Source organism: Megachile rotundata, chromosome 7 (assembly GCF_050947335.1).
Source record: "Megachile rotundata isolate GNS110a chromosome 7, iyMegRotu1, whole genome shotgun sequence".
Lineage (NCBI taxonomy): Eukaryota > Metazoa > Arthropoda > Insecta > Hymenoptera > Megachilidae > Megachile > Megachile rotundata.
In genome coordinates this window covers 11,868,118-11,890,000 of record NC_134989.1, presented here as the reverse complement: position 1 = coordinate 11,890,000, position 21,883 = coordinate 11,868,118, and the positions used below count along the sequence as shown (strand labels likewise).

At 38.2% G+C, this 21,883-nt stretch overlaps 2 protein-coding genes across 8 annotated transcripts in view; both read left to right on the top strand.

The window, feature by feature from the left end:
* hlk (hulk) overlaps positions 1-19,236 on the top strand; it is a 58,848-nt gene extending 39,612 nt beyond the window's left edge. For 2 of the 7 annotated variants that reach the window (XM_012284561.2, XM_076533545.1), the window contains 13 exons: positions 8,482-8,613; positions 9,985-10,308; positions 11,198-11,386; positions 12,027-12,164; positions 14,314-14,421; positions 15,148-15,245; positions 15,366-15,450; positions 15,534-15,665; positions 16,937-17,119; positions 17,192-17,332; positions 17,434-17,757; positions 17,823-18,005; positions 18,115-19,236. In XM_012284561.2, the coding sequence (XP_012139951.1) occupies positions 8,482-8,613; positions 9,985-10,308; positions 11,198-11,386; positions 12,027-12,164; positions 14,314-14,421; positions 15,148-15,245; positions 15,366-15,450; positions 15,534-15,665; positions 16,937-17,119; positions 17,192-17,332; positions 17,434-17,757; positions 17,823-18,005; positions 18,115-18,302 (2,225 nt within the window). In that variant the 3' untranslated portion in view covers positions 18,303-19,236. Of the gene's footprint in view, positions 1-151; positions 467-2,091; positions 6,691-8,481; positions 8,614-9,984; positions 10,309-11,197; positions 11,387-12,026; positions 12,207-14,313; positions 14,422-15,147; positions 15,246-15,365; positions 15,451-15,533; positions 15,666-16,936; positions 17,120-17,191; positions 17,333-17,433; positions 17,758-17,822; positions 18,006-18,114 lie in introns of those variants that run through there. The other 5 variants (XM_076533547.1, XM_076533548.1, XM_076533546.1 and 2 more) reach the window with 4 other exon arrangements.
* Positions 19,237-19,942: 706 nt separating this feature from the next.
* Positions 19,943-21,855, top strand: RpL7 (ribosomal protein L7). Its single transcript, XM_003702995.3, has 6 exons — positions 19,943-20,051; positions 20,468-20,582; positions 20,660-20,835; positions 20,911-21,158; positions 21,377-21,474; positions 21,700-21,855. The coding sequence occupies exons 1-6, from the start codon at positions 20,041-20,043 to the stop codon at positions 21,808-21,810; spliced, it is 759 nt and encodes a 252-aa protein (XP_003703043.1). The 5' UTR covers positions 19,943-20,040; the 3' UTR covers positions 21,811-21,855.
* The last annotated feature ends 28 nt before the right edge of the window (positions 21,856-21,883 follow it).

The following is a 21,883-nucleotide window of genomic DNA, read 5'->3' as shown; positions in this document are numbered from 1 at the left end:
GCTAGCCAATTTTTTCTCGCCAACAATTTTTGTTTTCTTTCTCTCTCTCTTTTTCTATCTATCTCTTTCATTTTTTTTTTGTAATATCTCACACTGAAGTTTGCCTGGAATCACTTCTGTATCTGACTCGTTGTATATTTGCTTACTGCAGGCGACGGCTGTTTCTACATCGGCATGGGAGGTAAAAGCGCGAAACCCAAGATTCCCTCCTATGAGCCCTACCAGTGCTGTCCTGCCAAGGTAGCCCACGGCACCAAGGTCGCCAAGATGACGAAAGTCGGCCCGTTGGCCAAGGACAAGGGCAAAGTCCATGAGAGGTCCGAAAAGTTGGGACTGCCTGGCCTGAAGCCGATTAACAAGCTCACGGCGAAGGAGAGCAGAAAAACCGCTACGGTGTCGTCATCGTCGTCGTCGTCGGGGAGTAGCAAAGGTGACCAGAAGGCCAAGAAAGGATTCTTCGGAAGTGGTAAATATTTGAACTGGCTGTGGTAAAATCGCGATGGTTGCTCGATCACCACGTGGACCTGCAATGGATACCAATGACAGATCAATTATATTGTTATAGGGACATTTGTGTGAGTGTGGTATTGTGAGATGACTATGTTCCTAAGCTGGATTCCTAGGTTCTCAATATCTAAGTTACTAGATTCCTAGATTCCTAGATTCCTAGATTCCTAGATTCCTAGATTCCAAGATTCCAAGATTACTATATCCCTAGATCCCTAAATCCCTAGATCCCTAGATCCCTAGATCCCTAAATTCCTGTATCCCTAGATCCTTAAATCCCTAGATTCAAAAATTCTTGGATTCCAACATTTTTAGATTTCGTGACTTCTAGGTTACTAGATCCCTAAATCCCCCAATTCTTAGATTCCTAGATTCCAAAATCCCTAGATTTCTAGACTTCTATATTACTAGATCCCTAGATTCCCAAATTCTTAGATTCCTAGATTCCAAAATCCCTAGATTTCTAGACACCTAGGTTACTGGATCCCTAGATTCCTAGATTTCTAAATTCCAAAATTTCTAGATTTCCAGGCTCCTAGGTTACTAGATCCCTAGATTCCCAAATTGTTAGATTCCCAAATTCCAAAATCCCTAGATTTCTAGACACCTAGGTTTCTAGATCCCTAATTTCCTAGATTCCTAGATTTTTAAATTCCAAAATCCCTAGATTTCTAGACATCTAGGTTTCTACATCCCTAAATTTCTAGATTCCTAGATTTTTAAATTCTAACATCCCTAGATTTCTCGACTCCTAGGTTACTAGATCCATAGATTCCCAAATTGTTGGAGTCATAAATTCGAAGATCCCTAGATTTCTAGACACCTAGATAACTAAATCCCTAGGTTCCTAGATTCCTAGGTTAAAAAATTACTAGATTCCAAAATTCCTAGATTCCTAAGCTCGTAAGTTACTAGATCTCTAGATTCTTAATTTCTTAGACTTCAAGGTTGCTAAATTCCTAGATTCCTAAGTTGCTAGATTTTCAGGTTGCTAGACTACCAGATTCCTACATTGCTAAATTACTAAATTGCCAATTTACTAGATTGCTAGATTGCTGGTCTATTATGTTACTTGATTAGGGAGATCTAAATCCGTCTATACTACAGACTGTATCCCTATATCTTCTAATTTGTACATCCTAAAATATATATGTTCCCATATTTCTACATTGCTAGATTACTAAATTGCTAATTTACTAGATAGCTAATTTACTAGATTGCTAAATTGCTAGTTTACTAGTTTGCTAGATTGCTAGTCTACTAAGTTACTACATTATGGAGATCTAAATCCCTCTATGCATCAGACTCTACCCCTATATCTTCTGATCTTTACATCCTAAAATGTGTATATCCCCATATTTCTAACGAAATCCCCAAAACTCGACTGTTCCAACATTATCGAAAAAATTCAGTATAAATTGAACCATGTCCACGTGGTGATCGGTGATTTAATCGACAACGTAGGGGAACACGTAGTTAGAAGGTAGAAACGAGTGACAGCCGATGTTGAAGATTGGGGGCTGGAATGAAAACGATCAGTGAGATGGGCCCGGCTGACGAATCGTCTTCGTATCTCGAATACAGGTGTCTCGCGCGGTCCATGAAGAGAATCACGAGCCCGCAAGTTCTGGACGAGCAAGACGATCCAAGATACATGCTACGGGAAGCCGGTGGCTGGCTACTCGGATCCCCCGAATACGACGGGATAACTGTTTCGCGACTGACAATGAGTCTAGCCTTCTTAACAGCGCGATGTTCGATCGACCATTTTTTTGTAATCGAGCGTCCGCGAAACGGAAACCCACCAAACCCCGTGACTGTTAAACGACTCGACCGGGACGGAGTTATAACCAACTTCTTTTAATTTCTTCCAAGTTTTTCAATTATTGCGTTGTTAAGATTGAGTTATACCTCCGTCGAACTGTTCTACGATATCCTCTCCCACTTCCTGTTACACCGTGTGTCTGTCTGTCTGTCCGTCCAACGAACCTTGTAATCGCCGATCGAATCCGTGACGATAAATGATAGAAAAACGTTACAAGACGCGAATTCACCGAACTGTACCGTCGACAACGAAGAACGACAGAATGCCAGGAATCGTAACCACTAATCTTACGATGCGAGACTGAACGGAAAACGAAAACTATAAGTAATAAAAAAAAAGTAAAAAAAAAAAAACGTCGCGATGAGAAAGGATCGTGAGGATTCAGTTTGTCTATCTCTCACTGAGAGTTGTGTCGGGGTTGTGGCCTGTTGCAGTTGTGGCCGGACTTCCGTACATCATGAAAGTCTAATGACCGAGCGGAAACGGAAGTGCGATGGTGGAGGTGAAGGACGAAAAGAGACTGAGAGTAACCGATGAATCGGAGCCGGGAAGGGAGGAAACCCCCGAGGGAAGATGGAAGCAGGGAAGAAACGTTGAATGAAAGAACGAACGAGCAAGCAAGCAATGTAAACGAAAAGAAAAAAAAAGAAGGAAGAAAAAAAGTTACGTTTCGTTCATCGAACGATCTTGTTCCTGAATGCGTGCAATCGTCATCGTAATCGAAGCATCATCATCATCAACGCGATCATCTTCTTTTTCCTTCACGTTCATCGTTCAGACAAAATCGTGTCAACGTATCATGCGCCACCCAAATCCTCTCCCACGATCATTCATTTCTGTTACGGTTTATCTCTTTCTCTATTTATTTTTCTTTTCTTTTTAAGTATCATTAAGCATCTATTCAATAAAGCCGCGAACGAACCGGAGAGGTTAGGTTAGGTGCGGTCGAGAGACTTTTGACGGCGAGTTCATGTTTGCAGCGTTGCATATAAGTTCTCTTCATTTTTTATACAAATTTTCAAGTATTTCTTATTTTGAGATATTTTGAGGTGGGCGTACGTCGAAATTGACGCACGTTGAAATTGACGTGCGTTGAAATTACGGCACGTTGAAATTGACGTGCGTTGAAATTACCGAGCGTTGAAATTGACGCAAGTTGAAATTAACATGTCGAGATTAAGGCATTGAGATTTGTGAGTGTTGTAATTGGCACTCGTCAAGGTTAACGCACGTCGAGACTGACGCACGCTGAGATTAACGCGCGTAGAAATTGACGCGTTGATATTGTTACGCGTCGAAATTAGCGAGCGTCAAAGTTACGATTCGTCGAAATTCACTCGCACTGAGATTCGAACGTGTTGAAATTGGTGCGTGTTAAAATTACCGCGCATTGAAATTCACGCGGGTCAAGATTAACGTACGTCAAGCTTGATGCACGTTGAAATTAGCGTGCGTTGCGATCTAAACGCACTAAAATTTATTTGTGTGGAAACACGTGTTCGTCAAAATTTGATCTCGCAAGAATTCGGAAGCGTCAGTGTTACGTGCATCGAAATTTAACGTGCGTCAAAACTAGCGTGCGTCGGAACTAACGTGCGTCGAAATCAACGCACGTCAAAATCAACGTACGTCAAAATTAACGCACGTTAAAGTCCCCAATCGTCTTTTTCACCAAAAAACTGCCTTTTTGACCAAAATTACATCGCTTTACGTCCTTGTATCCACAATTATTAAATTTATAGCACTCAATCGCGATAAAAAGTCTCTCTCCCGCACCGAACCCAAAAGCAACGCAATGTCACCGTCTTGCGTCACGGTTCGAACATCTGCTTTCAATCGTGACACTATTTGTCATTAACTGAGAAAAAGGACAAGACTTTGCCAGTCCGTGTGACACGCTTATTGTCGGTCCACATGCATTTCGAACAGAGAGCCTAGAAAGAAGCTGAACAGGGTACGGTTCTGTTCGATTGTCGACACTCGACGACCAAAAGATCGATCTCGTCGGCTTTTTTATTTTAATTGTTCAATCGTCGCGACGACTCGATACACACCGATAGGCCCCATTGCATTTGATCGGTTTAGCTTTCCGTCGCGAGAACGACGCGAGCTCGTCGACGATCGAGAGGAAGCTACGAGTAGCTATTCGTCATTGCCGAACGTTTTACTACGTTCTACTTAGATCTCGCGGTATAGGTTGTAACGACGGATACTTTCGATGATGTTTTGTTATTTTCGACAGCTTTAATCCTGGAAGATTCATTCATTGTTTTAACGACCCCTCTTCTCATGGACATTTACTCGCGCTTTCAGGATTAAAGCGAACGGATTCTCGTTTGTATAATTCCTTGATCAATCTGCAGATCTCTCAGAGTATGTTTATGTCGGATGCAACAACGATGCGCTGCTCGCGTCACACAAGAAGAGTTGTGGAAATAAGCTCGCTGGTTTTTTTAACTGGGTAGCCCATTTTTCACTAGTATGAAGAGACACGATTTTATCATTTCATCATCATTTGGTCATATGACTTATCCGCATGAATTTTGCTACTGTACTGCCCCGCAAGCCATCTTGTGTGACGCGAGCAGTAAGTAGGTTTGTAGACACTTGGTGAATCACGGCCGTATATTGATTGGAATAAACGACTATTTTTTCAATTTTTTTTTCTCTTCACTCTCCATCGATTCCATTCCAGCGACTCGAAGTTAAGTTCAATTATTTCGTTTCAGATTCTGCATTCGCGTGACACTTATTGGATTTTTAAAATCGGTATCATGAGTTTGGTATTTGCATAGAACACGATTTTGATTGTACATTGTAGAGTAATTCATTCTCCACGAACATGGCACGAAACACGACATGCAATCGTGTGCAATGATATCTTTCTTTGGGAAGAAGAAATTTAAGGGAAGGAAGCTTGTTATAGTCATGGCAGTTGATTTTATTTAATTATTATAATTTTTCTAGATTTGAAAATGTGGAAAATTGAAAAATTGATAACTGTGTAAATGAGAAATCAAAAAATTGAGAAACTGCAAAATAGAATAATTGAAAAATTGAAGCATCGAAAACTTGAAGAATTGAAAAATTAAAGAATTAACATTTTTAAAATTACAAAATTGTAGAATTGAAAAATTGAAGAATTAAAAAATTGTAGAATTGAAAAATTGGAAATTTGAAGAATTGAAAAATTGAAGAATTGAAATTTTCAAAATTAAAAAATTGCGAAATTGAACAATTGAAAAATTGAAAAATTGTAGAATTGAAATTTTCAAAATTAAAAAATTGCAAAATTGAAGAATTGAAAAATTGAAAAATTGAAAAATTGAAAAATTGAAAATTTGAAAATTTGAAAATTTGAAAATTTGAAGAATTGAAAAATTGAAGAATTGAAATTTTCAAAATTAGAACATTGCGAAATTGAAGAATTGAAATTTTCAAAATTAGAAAATTGTGAAATTGAACAATTGAAAAATTGAAAAATTGTAGAATTGAAATTTTCAAAATTAAAAAATTGCAAAATTGAACAATTGAACAATTGGAAAATTGCGAAATTGAAAATTTACGTAAGAAATATGCCACACAAATAACAAAGAGCTCCCCCAACAATTATTTTTCCCAAAAGAAGCCATGATTGCAATCGATTGCACATCCATATCGATACACGAAGCTGTTTTTCCCTGGTGCTACCCCGATCGTGGCAAAGACATAAACATCCCTCTTTCGATTCCTCAACATCAAAAACGTCGAGGAACACGTGCGTTTCTTATCACGCCAGCTATCACTAATCGCTTGATTGCTTACTGGGCCGCACGAGCCAGCACTAAACAAAAATAAAAACCAAAAAAAAAAAAACGAACACATATAATAAAGATATAGAATCGAAGAACATCGAGAAGTCTTGTTCTTTGTCCCCTGTTTCAATTTCGAACGATCCACAAAACAGGATCCGATGAAATGCAACAGGGAAAAACCGAAACACACGCTCACCTTATTTATTTATTATTTATTTATTTATACAAGTGTCTTATGTCTTGTCTGATTTCTGTATTTCATTGTCGTTCACACCGAATCAATCGGATACCGATAATCCGTACAAACCTACGAGCTCCGGACGCGATAATCGATACGATCTTGTAAAAACTATACTTTACGATATGTAAACGGAGGAAAATATGGCGGGAGATTTGAAAGTTGATTATCGCTCTGCGTCTGTGATCACGATTATCAGGGCATGGATTATCGAATTGCTCGTTAAACGTTTGCGCACTTTTAGCCGTGTCACGGCATCCACGTTAATTTCGCATAAGAGCAACATGTACGATAATAAAACTCGATAATAAATATGTTTCCTAGTACCAATTAGTATCCTTTTGTATTTGCTTTGCCCATTATCGCTAATGGTAGTCGTAGAGTCCTTTCCCACCCTGTCATTGACGTAACTAGGTTCACTTAATTTATATTAGAAGACGGAACATATATTTTGAGTATGGCGATATAACGCGAGGCGATCTAAAAGGTTATCATACAGTATAGAGAAGTTTAACGAGTGACATAGTGTGGGGATTTATCGTGTAGAGACCTAAAATTTAACCTATGTACATAGATTTAATCATTACACCGTGATTTATCGCGTGGGGATTTAACGCACAGGAATTTAATGCACGGTGACTTAACGCGTTGCAATTTCAACACGTGGAGATATAACGTGATGAAATTTCAACGCGTTGCAATTTCAACGTGTGGAGATGTAGCGTGATGAGATTTCAACGCGTGAAAATTTAATGCGTGGCTATGATATAACGCGCTGCAATTTAACTAGTGTTGAAATATCAACGCGTAGAGATCTAATACGTTGCTGTACCAATGCGTGAAATATCTGACGCGTAGAAATATCAATATGCAGCGATATAACGCGAGATACCAATACATGGCGATATAACACGTGACAATATAACAAAATTTGAAATATCAACGCGTAGAGATCTAATACGTTGCTGTACCAATGCGTGAAATATCTAACGCGTAGAAATATCAATATGCAGTGATATAACACGAGATACCAATACATGGCGATATAACGCGTGACAATATAACAAAATTTGAAATATCAACGCGTAGAGATCTAATACATTGCTATACCAATGCGTGAAATATCTGACGCGTAGAAATATCAATATGCAGCGATATAACGCGAGATACCAATACATGGCAATATAACGCGTGACAATATAACAAAATTTGAAATATCAATTCGACATTTAATATTGAAATACCGACACATAGCAATACACATTGGCCATACAACACATAACTATTTCAAAATTCTGACGACACTACTTTCGGCAATATAACGCGAAGTAACTTACAATTATCTATCTGAGACAGAAAACCTAGCTACGTCAATGACCACGATTCCTGTAGTTTATCCACAGTTTGCACAACATTCGATAAACAAAAGAGAACTATTTAAAATACAAATTATTCCTTGTTATTTAATTTACTGCATAGATTCCTGAGTTTGTACAGAAGCTTCTTAGAGACGCATTTTTTAAATACCTCATTTTTCATGGAAAGACATTCTTCACTAATGTACAGGGTGAAACAAATAACATTTTCCAAAATTATTAATTTTTTCAATGAACATTGAATCACTTATTTTTTACTATTTTGAAAATTGCCTTTTTTAGGGTGATTGCTATAAAAATGAAAAGAGAGTAATTTTACTATTCTTACTTTTAGTGCAATAAATACTTTAATTTTTATATTAACTCCTTTGTTAAAAAATGATTAGTATGAATTTCAGGTGCAATTAGTATGTCAATTCTTACTTGAACCGATTTTATTTGATCCATCCTGTATTAAATTACAAAAATCACCACAGTATCTTAGAATTAATAAGCAATCGATCCACTTTCTCGTTTCTTTCGATTTCCATCGTTGAGTCCGTCGCAGAGCATGGTAAGTTTGAGGCATCCAGAAATCTCCAGACTCTATTAAACTCGAAGAATAGCCATTCCAGATGAAGTCAAAGATCCTTGCACACAGATCAATTTATATATGTTTCTTCTTAACAAAAGTTTCAAGTAGTTTTCAAATAATAGTTCAAATAGAACAAGGAAAAAATATTCGAGGTACGTTTAACTTAGGTAATCTACTCGACGAGAGCGAAGTTCTCGATTGGATGGTGAAGCAGAAGACGGACGAGAGTATCGAAGAGATCGATCGTGACACCTTGACCAAGTATATCGAGACGAAAGAATTCCTGGCTGTCATTTTCTGTAAGATATCATTCTTTTCTCTGTCGAAATTGTTGCTATTACTTCACTTCAATTTGTGATTTTTTTGTTTGAGGGGTAAGTAAAGATTAACATTTAACCCTTGGACAGACAAGTATTTATTCGTGTATTTTCTTATATTTTTCTTTTTCATATTCGAATCATTTATAAATATTCAGATATTGATTTTTTCGTTTTTGAGATAAATAACTTGGAATTTTAACAATTGGTCTCATCAAGTTTCTAATTTTATTGATTACTTGTATATCGTTCATTGTCCATATATGAGTTGGATGTAATAAGATTGTTGGGAGATTTCAAAATTTATGGAGTCGATCATTGTTTTTGGGAGGTTGAATAAGTATTTGGGTATTGTTTGTATTTGACTCATTGGTGCAATTAGGGATGGGTAACTAGGGATGGGTGCACCTCGAAATGAGGTCTGGCATTAACCATGTGTGTGTGAGGGAGAGAGAGAGTAGGATATGAGATATTAGGAACTTAGAATTTTTCTGGATTTCAAGGTTTAAATTTTTCAATTCCTAAAATTCTGAATTTCTATGTTCCAAAATTCCTACAATTCTGAATCCCTGCTCCCCCAAATCCCTACGTCCCCAAATTCTTACGTTCCCAATTCTCTACATTACCAAATCCCATCATCTCCAAATTCCTACGTTCCCAAATCCCATCATCTCCAAATTCCTACGTTCCCAAATCCCATCATCTTCAAATCCCTACGTCCCCAAATCCCTACGTCCCCAAATCTCTACGTTCCCGAATTACTACGTCCCGGAATTCTTACGTTTCCAAATCCCTACGTCCCCAAATCTCTACGTTCCCGAATTACTACGTCCCGGAATTCTTACGTTTCAAAATCCCTACATCCTCAAATCCCTACGTCCCCAAATCCCTACGTTCCCAAATCCCTACCTCCCCAAATCCCTACGTCCCCAAATCCCTACGTCCCCAAATCCCTACGTCCCCAAATCCCTACGTCCCCAAATCTCCACCTCCCCAAATCCCTACGTCCCCAAATCCTTGTATCCCCAAATCCCTGCGTCCCCAAATACCTACGTCCCCCAATCCCTACACCCCCAAATCCCTACATTCCCCAAATCCCTTCTCCCCCAAATCCCTACACCCCCAAATCTCTACATCTCCAAATCCCCACACCCCAAATTCCCAAATTCTCAAACCCCACATCGTCTCACCTAACATCACCCCTATCACCTCTTCCCCCCATCCCAAATCGTAGTTACACTAACGTATCAACATCAAACAACCACCCAATAAACTCCACCTAGAAAGAATGATCGCTCAAGGGTATCTCTATCGGGTCATGTCTAAACGAAAAGAGAAATCTCGATCCCTCAGACAAGGAGGAGGATCCGGAGAGTCCTCGAGTGCTCAGGCACGTCGAGCTGATCGACGACGAGGCTGCTGAGTACGGTATAAAGATTGTCAGGATGAAGGATCGTTTGATGGCCAAAAAGTACGGTTTCCGTAATCCACCTGGTATCACCTACTTCCGAAAAGGGAAGAACATCAACTATGACGGAGATATCGATGATGAGGAAGAGATACTCGATTGGTTGACCAACCCTGAGAACATGGAGCTGACTGATCATATTGAGCGGATCAATAAGAAGATGTTCCATAAGATACGACAGACTACGGATTACTTGGCTGTGTTCTTCTGTGAGTACTTGCATTCTCGTTGTTTCTCGTTGTTTCTCATTGTTATTTATTCTTAATGCAGAGGATTTAGCTCTGAATCACTATTTGATCCAGGGTTAATTAATTTGTGATTCAAGAATTTGGTTATATTTTAGTTGTGTGAGGCAGTTGGTCAGGTGTTGAAATTTGGGTAGTAAAATTAATTTGACGTGTTAGATAGCTGGGTTTGGTATAATTGGTGAGGTGGACATTATTATTGCTATTGGATGAGTAGTTGGATTTGGTGTAATTGGTAAGGTAGACATTATTCTTGCTATTAGATGGGTAGGTGGGTTTGACATAATTGGTGAGGTAGACATTACTATTGCTATTAGATGGGTAGTTGGGTTGGGTATAATTGGTGAGGTAGACATTACTATTGCTATTAGATGAATAGTTGGGTTTGATATAATTGATGAAGTTGACATTATTATTGCTATTGAATGGATAAATAGGGTTTGATATAATTGCTGAGGTAGACATTGCTATTGCTATTAGATGAGTAGTTGAATTTAATATAATTCATGAAGTTGACATTATTATTGCTAATTAGATGGGTAGTTGAATTTAACATAATTGGTGAAATAGACATTATTATTTCTATCACATATTTTTGTAGTTAACATTTGTATTTTTAATGTTTAAGTACTATCTCAAGCACTATCTAAGTGACACTTGAACAGCCTTTCTACAACTTTTGATCAATCAATATTAATCTCTGAGGAGATCATAATTTAGGAGACTATAATTTCCTGATGATTCTCATTGATATACAAAAGTGAAGTATAGGGGTGGTGTTAGGATAGGAACAGTTTCAGTAAAAAAATGAAACTTTCAAGCGTGTCGAACGCGGTGGCGCGCGTATGTTTAGACAGCAACGACTGCAAACAGTGTGGCAGGGTTCTGGCAGAGATCGAGCACATCGACGACGAGGCTGACAATGCTGGAATCAAGTTCGTGAAGATCGACGATAAACAGCTGGCCAAACACTATGGTGTCTTCGCTCTGCCCGCCATTTTGTTCTTCAAGATGTCCTCTAAAGAACCAGTCATTTATGCAGGTACCTTCTTACGTTTAACTTGCAATCTTTATTTAAACACAGTCGTAGATTAGGAAGACACTCTCTAAAGATAAATTTAGGGGGTTAGATTTGAAGACAATGAGTGATTTCAACCTAAACTTGATTTCAACATTCAACTCCATGTGATGGAGTGTTTGAAGACACCCTTTGGGAGTGGGTTAATGAAAATCTGATTTGAATGCGACTTAGACCTCTTTTTAATGTAATAGGAGCTTCTTATGGTGTGATGAAAGGATACTGAATTTGAGTTTTAAACTAAACCTAATCTGTGCTAAATCAGAAATATTGTAGACCTAAATCTGAGCTAAATTAGAACTGGTCCAGACCTAAACCTGAGTAAAATCAGAATTAATGACAAAAGTCAGACTTATCCCAGACCTAAGTGAAACTTAACCTTGATCTAACTCAGACTCCAACTCAGACTTAAATCAAACTTATCCCAGACCTAAGTGAAACTTAACCTTGATCTAACTCAGACTCCAACTCAGACTTAAATCAAACTTATCCCAGACCTAAGTGAAACTTAACCTTGATCTAACTCAGACTCCAACTCAGACTTAAATCAAACTTGTCCCATAGCTAAAAATCAAACCTGTCCTTTCGAATTATCTAATTTCAGGTGACCTATACGACGAGGAGCAGATTCTCCAGTGGTTAATGACGCAAAAGGATCCTTCCGGTGAGGTAATCGAGGATTTGGAGGGAGAGGATCTCCTGAATTTGATAAGAGAGTCCGACTCATTGGCGGTGTACTTCTGTAAGTCTGGAATTGCTTCATCAACGGCCAACTGCCAAGCAGGAATGTATCACTAGCCTGTTGCGTGGCAATCAATTATTAATCATTTTTCATTATACTCCACGAATCATTTTCGTACTGCTCACATATCATATTTGTAAATACGTAAATGTTCATATTGTAAATCGTTCATATTTTCGTTCGAACCCTTTCGATCTTTGACCTCATCCACAAGTTTTCATGTCACCATCAGTTACTTTACTGAAAAGAGTAACTGAAGCTCATAGCCAGCAACTTGACTGCGTATATCAATTCCTGCTCTGGAAGCAACGGCGTTGAATCAATGCTACTTGTGCTCTCGTCGATTTGATCGAGTACTGCTATCGAGAGTAATGGTTGGTACGCATGAAATTTCGTTTTTAAGATAATTTGTATCATTCATAACTTTGTATCATTGTTTTCTACTTTAATAGTAGACTAGGGGTGCTTTCGACGAAGTATGGCACTTTCAAGGTTATTAAATTTTTATATATCTGAATTTGGATGGATTGATAGACATTGTTAGTTCATCAAACTTCTTAAGTTTTATGTTCAAAATTACTAGATTTATAAATTTATAAATTTTGAAGGCTGAAGAGTTGAAAAATGATATGTAAGTTTGGGAATGTGAAAGTTGCAAGATTTGAAAATTTGCAATATTTAAATTTGAAGGGTTGGAAATTTGAAAATTTGGAATTTGGGGAATTTGGCAATTTGCAAAATTAAATTTGAAGGGTTGGAAATTTGAGAATTTGGCAATTTGGAAAATTAAATTTTGAAGGGTTGGAAATTTGAGAATTTGGAATTTGGGGAATTTGGCAATTTCAAGTACCCAAATTTTGAGAGTTGGAAATTTGGGAATTTGGAATTTAGAGAATTTGGCAATTTGCAAAATTAAATTTGAAGGGTTGGAAATTTGAGAATTTGGCAATTTGCAAAATTAAATTTGAAGGGTTGGAAATTTGAGAATTTGGCAATTTGCAAAATTAAATTTTAAAGGGTTGGAAATTTGAGAATTTGGAATTTGGGGAATTTGGCAATTTTCAATACCCAAATTTTGAGAGTTGAAAATTTGGGAATTTGGAATTTAGAGAATTTGGCAATTTGCAAAATTAAATTTGAAGGGTTGGAAATTTGAGAATTTGGAATTTGGGGAATTTGGCAATTTTCAATACCCAAATTTTGAGAGTTGAAAATTTGGGAATTTGGAATTTAGAGAATTTGGCAATTTGCAAAATTAAATTTGAAGGGTTGGAAATTTGAGAATTTGGCAATTTGTAAAATTAAATTTGAAGGGTTGGAAATTTGAGAATTTAGAATTTGGGGAATTTGGCAATTTCGAGTTCCCAAATTTTGAGAGTTGAAAATTTGGGAATTTGGAATTTAGAGAATTTGGCAATTTGCAAAATTAAATTTGAAGGGTTGGAAATTTGAGAATTTGGAATTTGGGGAATTTGGCAATTTTCAATACCCAAATTTTGAGAGTTGGAAATTTGAGAATTTGGAATTTGGAGAATTTGGCAATTTGCAAAATTAAATTTGAAGGGTTGGAAATTTGAGAATTTGGAATCTGGGGAATTTGGCAATTTCAAGTACCCAAATTTTGAGAGTTGGAAATTTGGGAATTTGGAATTTAGAGAATTTGGCAATTTGCAAAATTAAATTTGAAGGGTTGGAAATTTGAAAATTGGGAATCTGGGGAATTTGGAATCTTGGGAATCTGGAATCTGTGGAATTTGGGAAATTTGGAAAATTGGAAATTCCCCATATTTAACTTTGTAAATTAAATTCCCAAATTTCCAAACTATCCCACAAATTTCCTAACAAAAATTTCTCCCTAATTCACAAAGTTGCAAATCTAGTACTTCCCAAATAGAAATAAAGCGATATTTCATGTCAACCGCCCAACTGTATGTACATAGTTAACGTGTATTGTTTCAAGAATTGCGCTTAATGTGCCGCAAAGATTAACTACAGGTTTATCATTCTGTAAGTTGTCCAGCATTTCCGTGTCTCGTTGTACATACGTTTCTTCATGATCGTTGCTATTGGCCTTTTTCTCTCTATCTTTCTATCTGTTCTATCTTGTGTCTCGTCCATACGCCGTACACGTTGTCTGCTAATGCCGCAGGGAACAGAACGCTTTGTGACTTGTGTCAGGCAAAATATCAACGCAAGCAGACTCGCCACAGGGAACGCAGGATCCTCGTCGAACACGAAGCAACCGAAGAACTCGATGGTACACGTGAACACAGACCAGAAAACGATTGAGTTTCCGACCCGATTTTTTCTTTAACGATCTCTGCTCTAGAACGTTATGTTCCAGATAGTTCATCCAGATACACCGTGTGCGCACCCTCAACACCAGCATTCACATAATATACTATATTTTATGCATTATTTTTGGACATACTTTTTCAGCTTCTTTGCGTTTTCAGAAAATCGGGTGCTTTTTGTATATTTAAGTTTTTGATATCTCACCAAATTTTTATAGAATATTTCACCAAGTACCGAATTTGTACTTGAAATTCAAAATTTTTATATTTTGAGATATTTATCTTTTCTTTGATACTTTTTTCAATGCCCCATTTTGCAGATTTTTCCGGAATTTTTTTAACACATTACACTATCACACACAGGAGTACCTGCACGATTAGAGAGCATGCAAGAGAGAGTCATAGAGCCAGGCGACCGCCATAGTGTCCCTAGAAGACCCTGCTGCTCAGCATGCCTTTTTGTTTTGTCCACGTTTGGATAGACGTAGTACTTCCAAAGATTGAGTACAATCACTGTTTGCGTACAGAAACGGTATTTTTTCGTTAGATCTTAGACCCCTGGAGTTAGTTTCGTCACCCCGTGTACGACGCTTTCTTAGATCATCGTCCAACTGAACCCGATCTGTAACTCGCCACCATTCTCTTCCGCAAATAGTCGTGAATTTTATAACGATATAGTTTCTCTTTAGATTCCGTCGACTGTGAACAATGCATGGGGATTTTGGAGGAACTCGAGAACATTGATGATGACTGCGATAGACATGGTATCACTTTTGTTAAAACACAGGTGAGGTGAACTAATTAATTTATTAATTGGGCAATTTTACATATCTGGTTTTGCATTTCTAGTTTTGCATTTAATTTTGCATTTCTGGTTTTGCATTTTTAATTTTGCATTTCGTTTTAGGATTACAAGGTTGCAGAGGATTATGGGGTTACGGAATTCCCTGTGCTGGTGTATTTTGAGAATCAAATACCCAACGTGTTCGAAGGTAATTTGATATAATTAGAATGAAATTTTCTGAGAAATAAAATTAGAGGTACATTGTTTTGTCACTCTGTGTTATTTACACAGGTGACTTGGCGGTAGAGGAAGAGGTTCTGCAATGGCTGATCACCCAGAAGACGGAGGATCGAATCGAATTGATCACTAGAATGATGTTGGAAACATCCGTCGAGGAAACTCAATACCTTGCAGTTTACTTTTGTAAGACTTGTTTTTATTGGGAGAAGTATTCCTACAATTCTAAATCCTTATATCTCGAAATCTACAAGGTGTCTCACGATTAGTGTAGGTCCCTGAAATGGGGGGTAGCTGATGCGATTTTGAATAAGATTTCCCACTAATTACTACGCGTGGAGTTACTATGCGTTGGTTTACTACGCGTGGAATTACCACGCGTGGAATTACTACGCGTTAGAGTCACCACGCATGGAATTACTACGCGTGAAATTACTACGCGTTGGAGTCACCACGCGTGGAATTACTACGCGTTGGTATTAGTACGCGCTGGAGTCACCACACGTGGAATTACTACGCGCTGGAGTCACCACGCGTGGAATTACTACGCACTGGAATCACCACACGTGGAATTACTACGCGTGGAATTACTACGCGTTGGAGTCACCACGCGTGGAATTACTACGCGTGGAATTAATACGCGCTGGAGTCACCACGCGTGGAATTACTACGCGTGGAATTACTACGCATTGGAGTCACCACGCGTGGAATTGCTACGCGTGGAATTAGTACACGCTGGAGTCACCACGCGTGGAATTACTACGCGTGGAATTACTACGCATTGGAGTCACCACGCGTGGAATTACTACGCGTGGAATTAGTACGCGCTGGAGTCACCACGCGTGGAATTACTACGCGTGGAATTACTGCGCGTTAGAATAACCACGCGTAGAATTACTACGCGTTGAAGTCACCACGCATGGAATTACTACGCGTGGAATTACTATGCGTTGGAGTCACCACGCGTGGAATTACTACGCGTGAAATTACTACGCGTTGAATTACCACGCGTGGAATTACTACGCGTTGGTATTAGTACGCGCTGGAGTCACCACACGTGGAATTACTACGCGTTGAAGTCACCACGCATGGAATTACTACGCGTGGAATTACTACGCGTTGGAATCACCACGCATAGAATTACTACGCGTTGAATTACCACGCGTGGAATTACTACGCGTTGGTATTACCATGCGTTGAATTACTACGCGCTGAATAACCACGCGTGGAATTACTTCGCGCCACTAGATTCGAAGCTGTCGCTCTCGCGCCTGCGCACGCGTAATCCTCACACTCTGATTCAACCCTGTTTTTCCTTAATAATTCAAAAACAAAGCTTCAAACCCCATTTTCGTAAAGGGAAATCTTATTCAGAATCACGTCAGCTACATCCCATTTCAAGGACACTAGTTATGAGACACCCTGTATACCCAGTTATGAGAATTATTGGATTTCAGATAAGCAAAACTGTCACATATGCGACGAGATATTGGAAGGATTAGAAAGGATCGACGACGAGTGCGACGTGTTTGGCATCCACCTGGTAAAAATCCAAGATCCTCAGCTAGCCAAACGGTACTCGATCAAAACGTACCCTGCGCTGGTTTATTTTAGAAACGGCAATCCTCTTTTGTTCGAAGGTTCCTCTTCTTTCTCAATTATCGGTACCGGTGCAATTCAGCATTGATTAATCTTGCGATATTGTACAACAGGTGACCTACAAAATGAAGAATCGGTGCTCGAGTGGTTAATCGACGATGACAATCGAGAGCTCGCCGATGAAATCGAATCTGTTAACGACAGGATGCTGGAGAGACTTCTTGACGAATCTCCATTCCTCGCTGTCTTCTTTTGTAAGTTGAAATTAGTTCATTTATTAAATTATCATTTTTATTCGATTATGAATGAAATTTTTAAATGAATAAATGTTTCAATGTCTCATCGTGTTGATCAGATGACGAAGACTGTCCCGAGTGCGACGAGATCATGGAGGCCCTAGAAAAAATCGACGGCGAAGCCGACTTATTCGGTATCGACTTCGTGAAGATCTTCAGTCCAGAGGTCGCAGAAAAATACGGAATCCTAAACGTTCCTTCGCTCGTTTATTTCCGTAAAAAGACCCCGCTGATCTACGACGGCGACCTAACTCAAGAGGACAAGATTCTCCAATGGCTAACTTCTCAAGATGTCTTCGAGATCAAGAACGAAATCGAGGAAGTGAACAAAAAGATGTTGGACAAGTTGCTGGACGAAAACGAGTTCCTTGCTGTCTTCTTCTGTAAGCGAATTTCAAACGTTCGATTTCAAATAGACTGACGATGATTTTAACCACGAAATTTGTAGATGAACACGACAGCAAAGAGAGCGAAGAAGTGAACGAGAAGTTGGAGAACATCGACGGAGAAACGGACAATCTGGACATCACGTTCGTCAAGATGGCGGACCCGAGATACGCCAGGAAATGGGGAGTCACCAAACTTCCCGCCATTGTTTATTTCCGCAAGAGATTCCCCAGTATTTATCGAGGTATTTATTCTTTAGAAATTTTGTAGTTGATTGAAAGGATCTTTCAGTATAGTATGATGGTACAGATTGGTACACGTTGTAAGATAATCTTGTTTCGTTTCCATAAAAGGTGATCTACACAAAGAACAGGACGTTCTGGAGTGGCTGCGCAAGAACAGGTACCGTCAGCCGGAACTGAACATCTACATGTACATGCTGATCGCCATAACCGTCCTGTTCGCCATGTACACCGGTTTCCTGTTGTCGTGTTTCCGTTCGGAGCCAGCCGCACCCGCGCCGCATCCGAAGCAAGCGTGAAAACTCGTGTGAAAGAGAGCCGGGAAATGCAAGATGAAATAGAGAAGATGAGAGAGCGAAAGAGTAAACGGACTGTTGTTGAGTGAATGTACGTTGTTGTTGTTGCTCCGACTCGCTTTATGTAAGATTAACGAGGGTCGTTCGTCAGGAACGATTGCGACCCGAATCGAGGGCTCGACGAGGACAACGACGAAACCGGTCGATCGACCGTTTCTCTTAGCCAACGAACAAGGATTTTTTGCGTCGAGAATACTGATTTGATATCGTCCGTGAATTCCGTGAGCGCGCGCTATGTTTTGCTAACGTGGACCAAATCCGTCGAGTTTCTTTTTTTTTTTTTTCTTCTAGAAAGCTTTAGACCTCTGTCAAGATGGCGCGAACGACTTAAGGGGTTGCGAGACACAAATGATATTGCTCCAAGTATTCCAGACGAATTGTTAGTGTTCATAAGTATGTGTAAAATATATTGCTACACGTTTGCTGTACTGTCACGTTTATGGAAATTATGTATCGTGGCACTTTCTTTCTTTTTTTCGTTTAATTGTGTCGCTTTGTAACGATAGGGTGTATTGTATATTCCGACCATTTTTCTATTGAGCTGATTATTTGCGAACACGTGGAATTTCTTGCGTTTTTAGGGTGAAAATTGATATACGTTATTATTTGCTATTTATGGATTGTTGCTAGACGACGATTGTCGATAATTAATCACGATATCTGTTACGACGTTTCACTGGCGTAACTACTTTTGACAGCGGTCTTATTTTAGCCATGGAATCACCGTTGGTCCACGCGCATTACGTTCATCACGAGGGTGATTGTCGTTTTATTCGGAGACTTTAACTGAAATACAAAATACAAAATTATACATATTTTTATAACAATATCCTTCGTAACAACTAGCGTCAAAAGTATAGACTTTCTACTTGTACTTCATAGATGTCTGATAAAAAATATTCTAAAATAAATTTTCCTAAATTGAGTTTACGTATTTTTAGAGCTTTTATTTTAATTCTTGCGAAGATATTTTGTACTTCGATTTGAGTCTCTGATGTAATTAGCGATCTGCGTGTCTTTTCGGGCGAAAATAATCACGACGATTCAATCGTCACCGACTTCCGCTGAACAAACGAGAAGGTGTATACGAAACGATTAATATACTTGCCTATTGATATTGTCAGAAAGGCTTAACGATGTCAACGTAATCAGGAGGAATAAAGAACGAACTATTGGACCAATTCCAAACCGTTAAAATGCCACTTCCATCTGCCAATAATTATAATAAATAATGTATAATAGTGTGAACGATGCGTTATAAAGAAAAAGTAAATACGACGATTTTTCTTTTATTTAATGTTTCAATTTTTTTTTTGTTCTTCGTTTGATTCTGTTCGCAGAATTATACGTAAAGTTATTATTAATATACGCGCATACGTAATTTAGCTCTTTTGGATACTTGAGTTTAGGAACTTCGTTGGTATTTCGCATATGTATTCGACAAATGAATTGAATTTTCGAAATACAACTGAGATTATTTTAACGTGTACTTGCCTTAATTAATTACCCTCTTTTGATAAAAAAGAAATATAAATCAGTAGAATGAAAGAATCTTCTTAACGCCAGATTTAAATTTGCCGCCATTGCGGACCTAACCAAACCTGAGTCAATGCTGCCAACTCCCGAGAGTTGACTGCTGCTGTGTGTTCGATGGTTGGCAATTTCTTTACGTCGCGGAAGAATGGCGGATGCGTAAGTGTCGTCGAGAAGCTTAAATAAATCTATAAACATCCTTCGCTAGAGTGCTTATAATAATTCAGAAATGTGTTATTATCGATTCTGTTTAAATTCTGAATCATATAAGCATCGTAGTTTTCTTCTTTCTCAGAAAAATTATGCACTTTTGTTCTGTGCCGACACCTTGTGCCATTCACCAACATGAAATGAAATATAAATAATATTCCTTCACTAAAGATTATTAATTCTGTAATGATACGTTACTTCTTGTTTCGTGGTAAATCAAATTTGTGTGTTTATTGTTTGAAATAATCGTGTACTGTTTGTTAGAACCTAACCTAACGTAAAGCACTTGTACCACGCGACTTGTTAGATTCATGTATACATGATATGCATTGAACTGTTTATAATGTTAATGGTAATTTGTACAGACCAAAGGAAACAGCTCCTCCAGCTAAGAAGCTGCCGGCAGTACCGGAATCGGTACTTAAGAGGAGGAAGACTCGTGTAGCTGTGAAAGCTGCGCGTCTTCAAGTAGCTCTCAAGGTACATTTACTTCATTTTTCATAGTATTTTATGTAATATACAGTAATAATTATGCAGTTATTTTCCAAAACTTATAGAGACGTGCAAGTCAGTATAAGAAGAGGAAAGAAATTTTCAAGAGAGCAGAAAAATATGTCAGAGAATACAGAAGGAAGGAGCGAGATGAAATCAGATTGATGAGACAGGCTAAGAATCGTGGAAACTATTATATCCCTGGAGAAGCACGCCTTGCTTTTGTTATCCGTATTCGGGGGTGAGTTATATTTCTTCAGTAATACTTCATTCGATTAAGATTTATGCAGTGCATGACCAATTATTATTATTTCAGTGTGAACCAAGTTGCTCCAAAAGTACGTAAAGTACTTCAACTATTCCGTCTCAAACAGATCAATAATGGCGTATTCATGAAATTAAACAAAGCAACTATTAACATGCTCCGTATTGTTGAGCCTTATATCACTTGGGGATATCCAAACCTGAAGTCAGTCAGAGAGTTGATTTATAAGAGAGGATTTGCTAAGATCAATAGGCAACGTATTCCTATTACCAGCAATGCTGTTATTGAGAAAAAACTTGGTCAGTATTAATTTCACTTAATTGTTATATTTTAATAGATTGACAAGTCCATGGAAGTTACATTTACTAGCTTAAGTGACTCCCTTCCATCTTGTCAAAGAATAATTGAATCCCTTTATCACCCTTTTGTATAAATTACATTGTGGTTTTATAGATTCATACAAATAACATTTATAATTGAACTGAATTTTATTATTAACCAAATTAAATTATTACAGGCCGCTTTGGTATTATTTGTGTGGAAGATTTAATCCATGAGATATTCACAGTAGGATCAAAGTTCAAGTTTGCAAGCAATTTCCTGTGGCCATTCAAGGTACATAACTTCATAGATTCTTTATGCGCGACATAGGCATGGTGGTAGAAATATTTATTGTTCTATCAACCTCCTACTATGTCGTAGAGTAACATGAGTTTCTCTTTATGGCATGCATGTACTTTTGCATATCTTAGTCGAACTCAAACATTTCAACAACCACTTAAATAGTTATGCATAAATATTCGACTTTTTAAACGCTAATTTCGATCTTCGGATTTTTAGCTTAACACACCCACTGGTGGATGGCGTAAGAAGACTAACCACTATGTTGAAGGTGGTGATTTTGGAAACCGTGAAGATAAAATCAATGAGCTCCTCAGGAGAATGGTTTAAATTTATAACAATCTTGATAAATAAATGTTTAAATACAACAAGTTATTTTGCATTGAATTTTACTTCTAGAAGG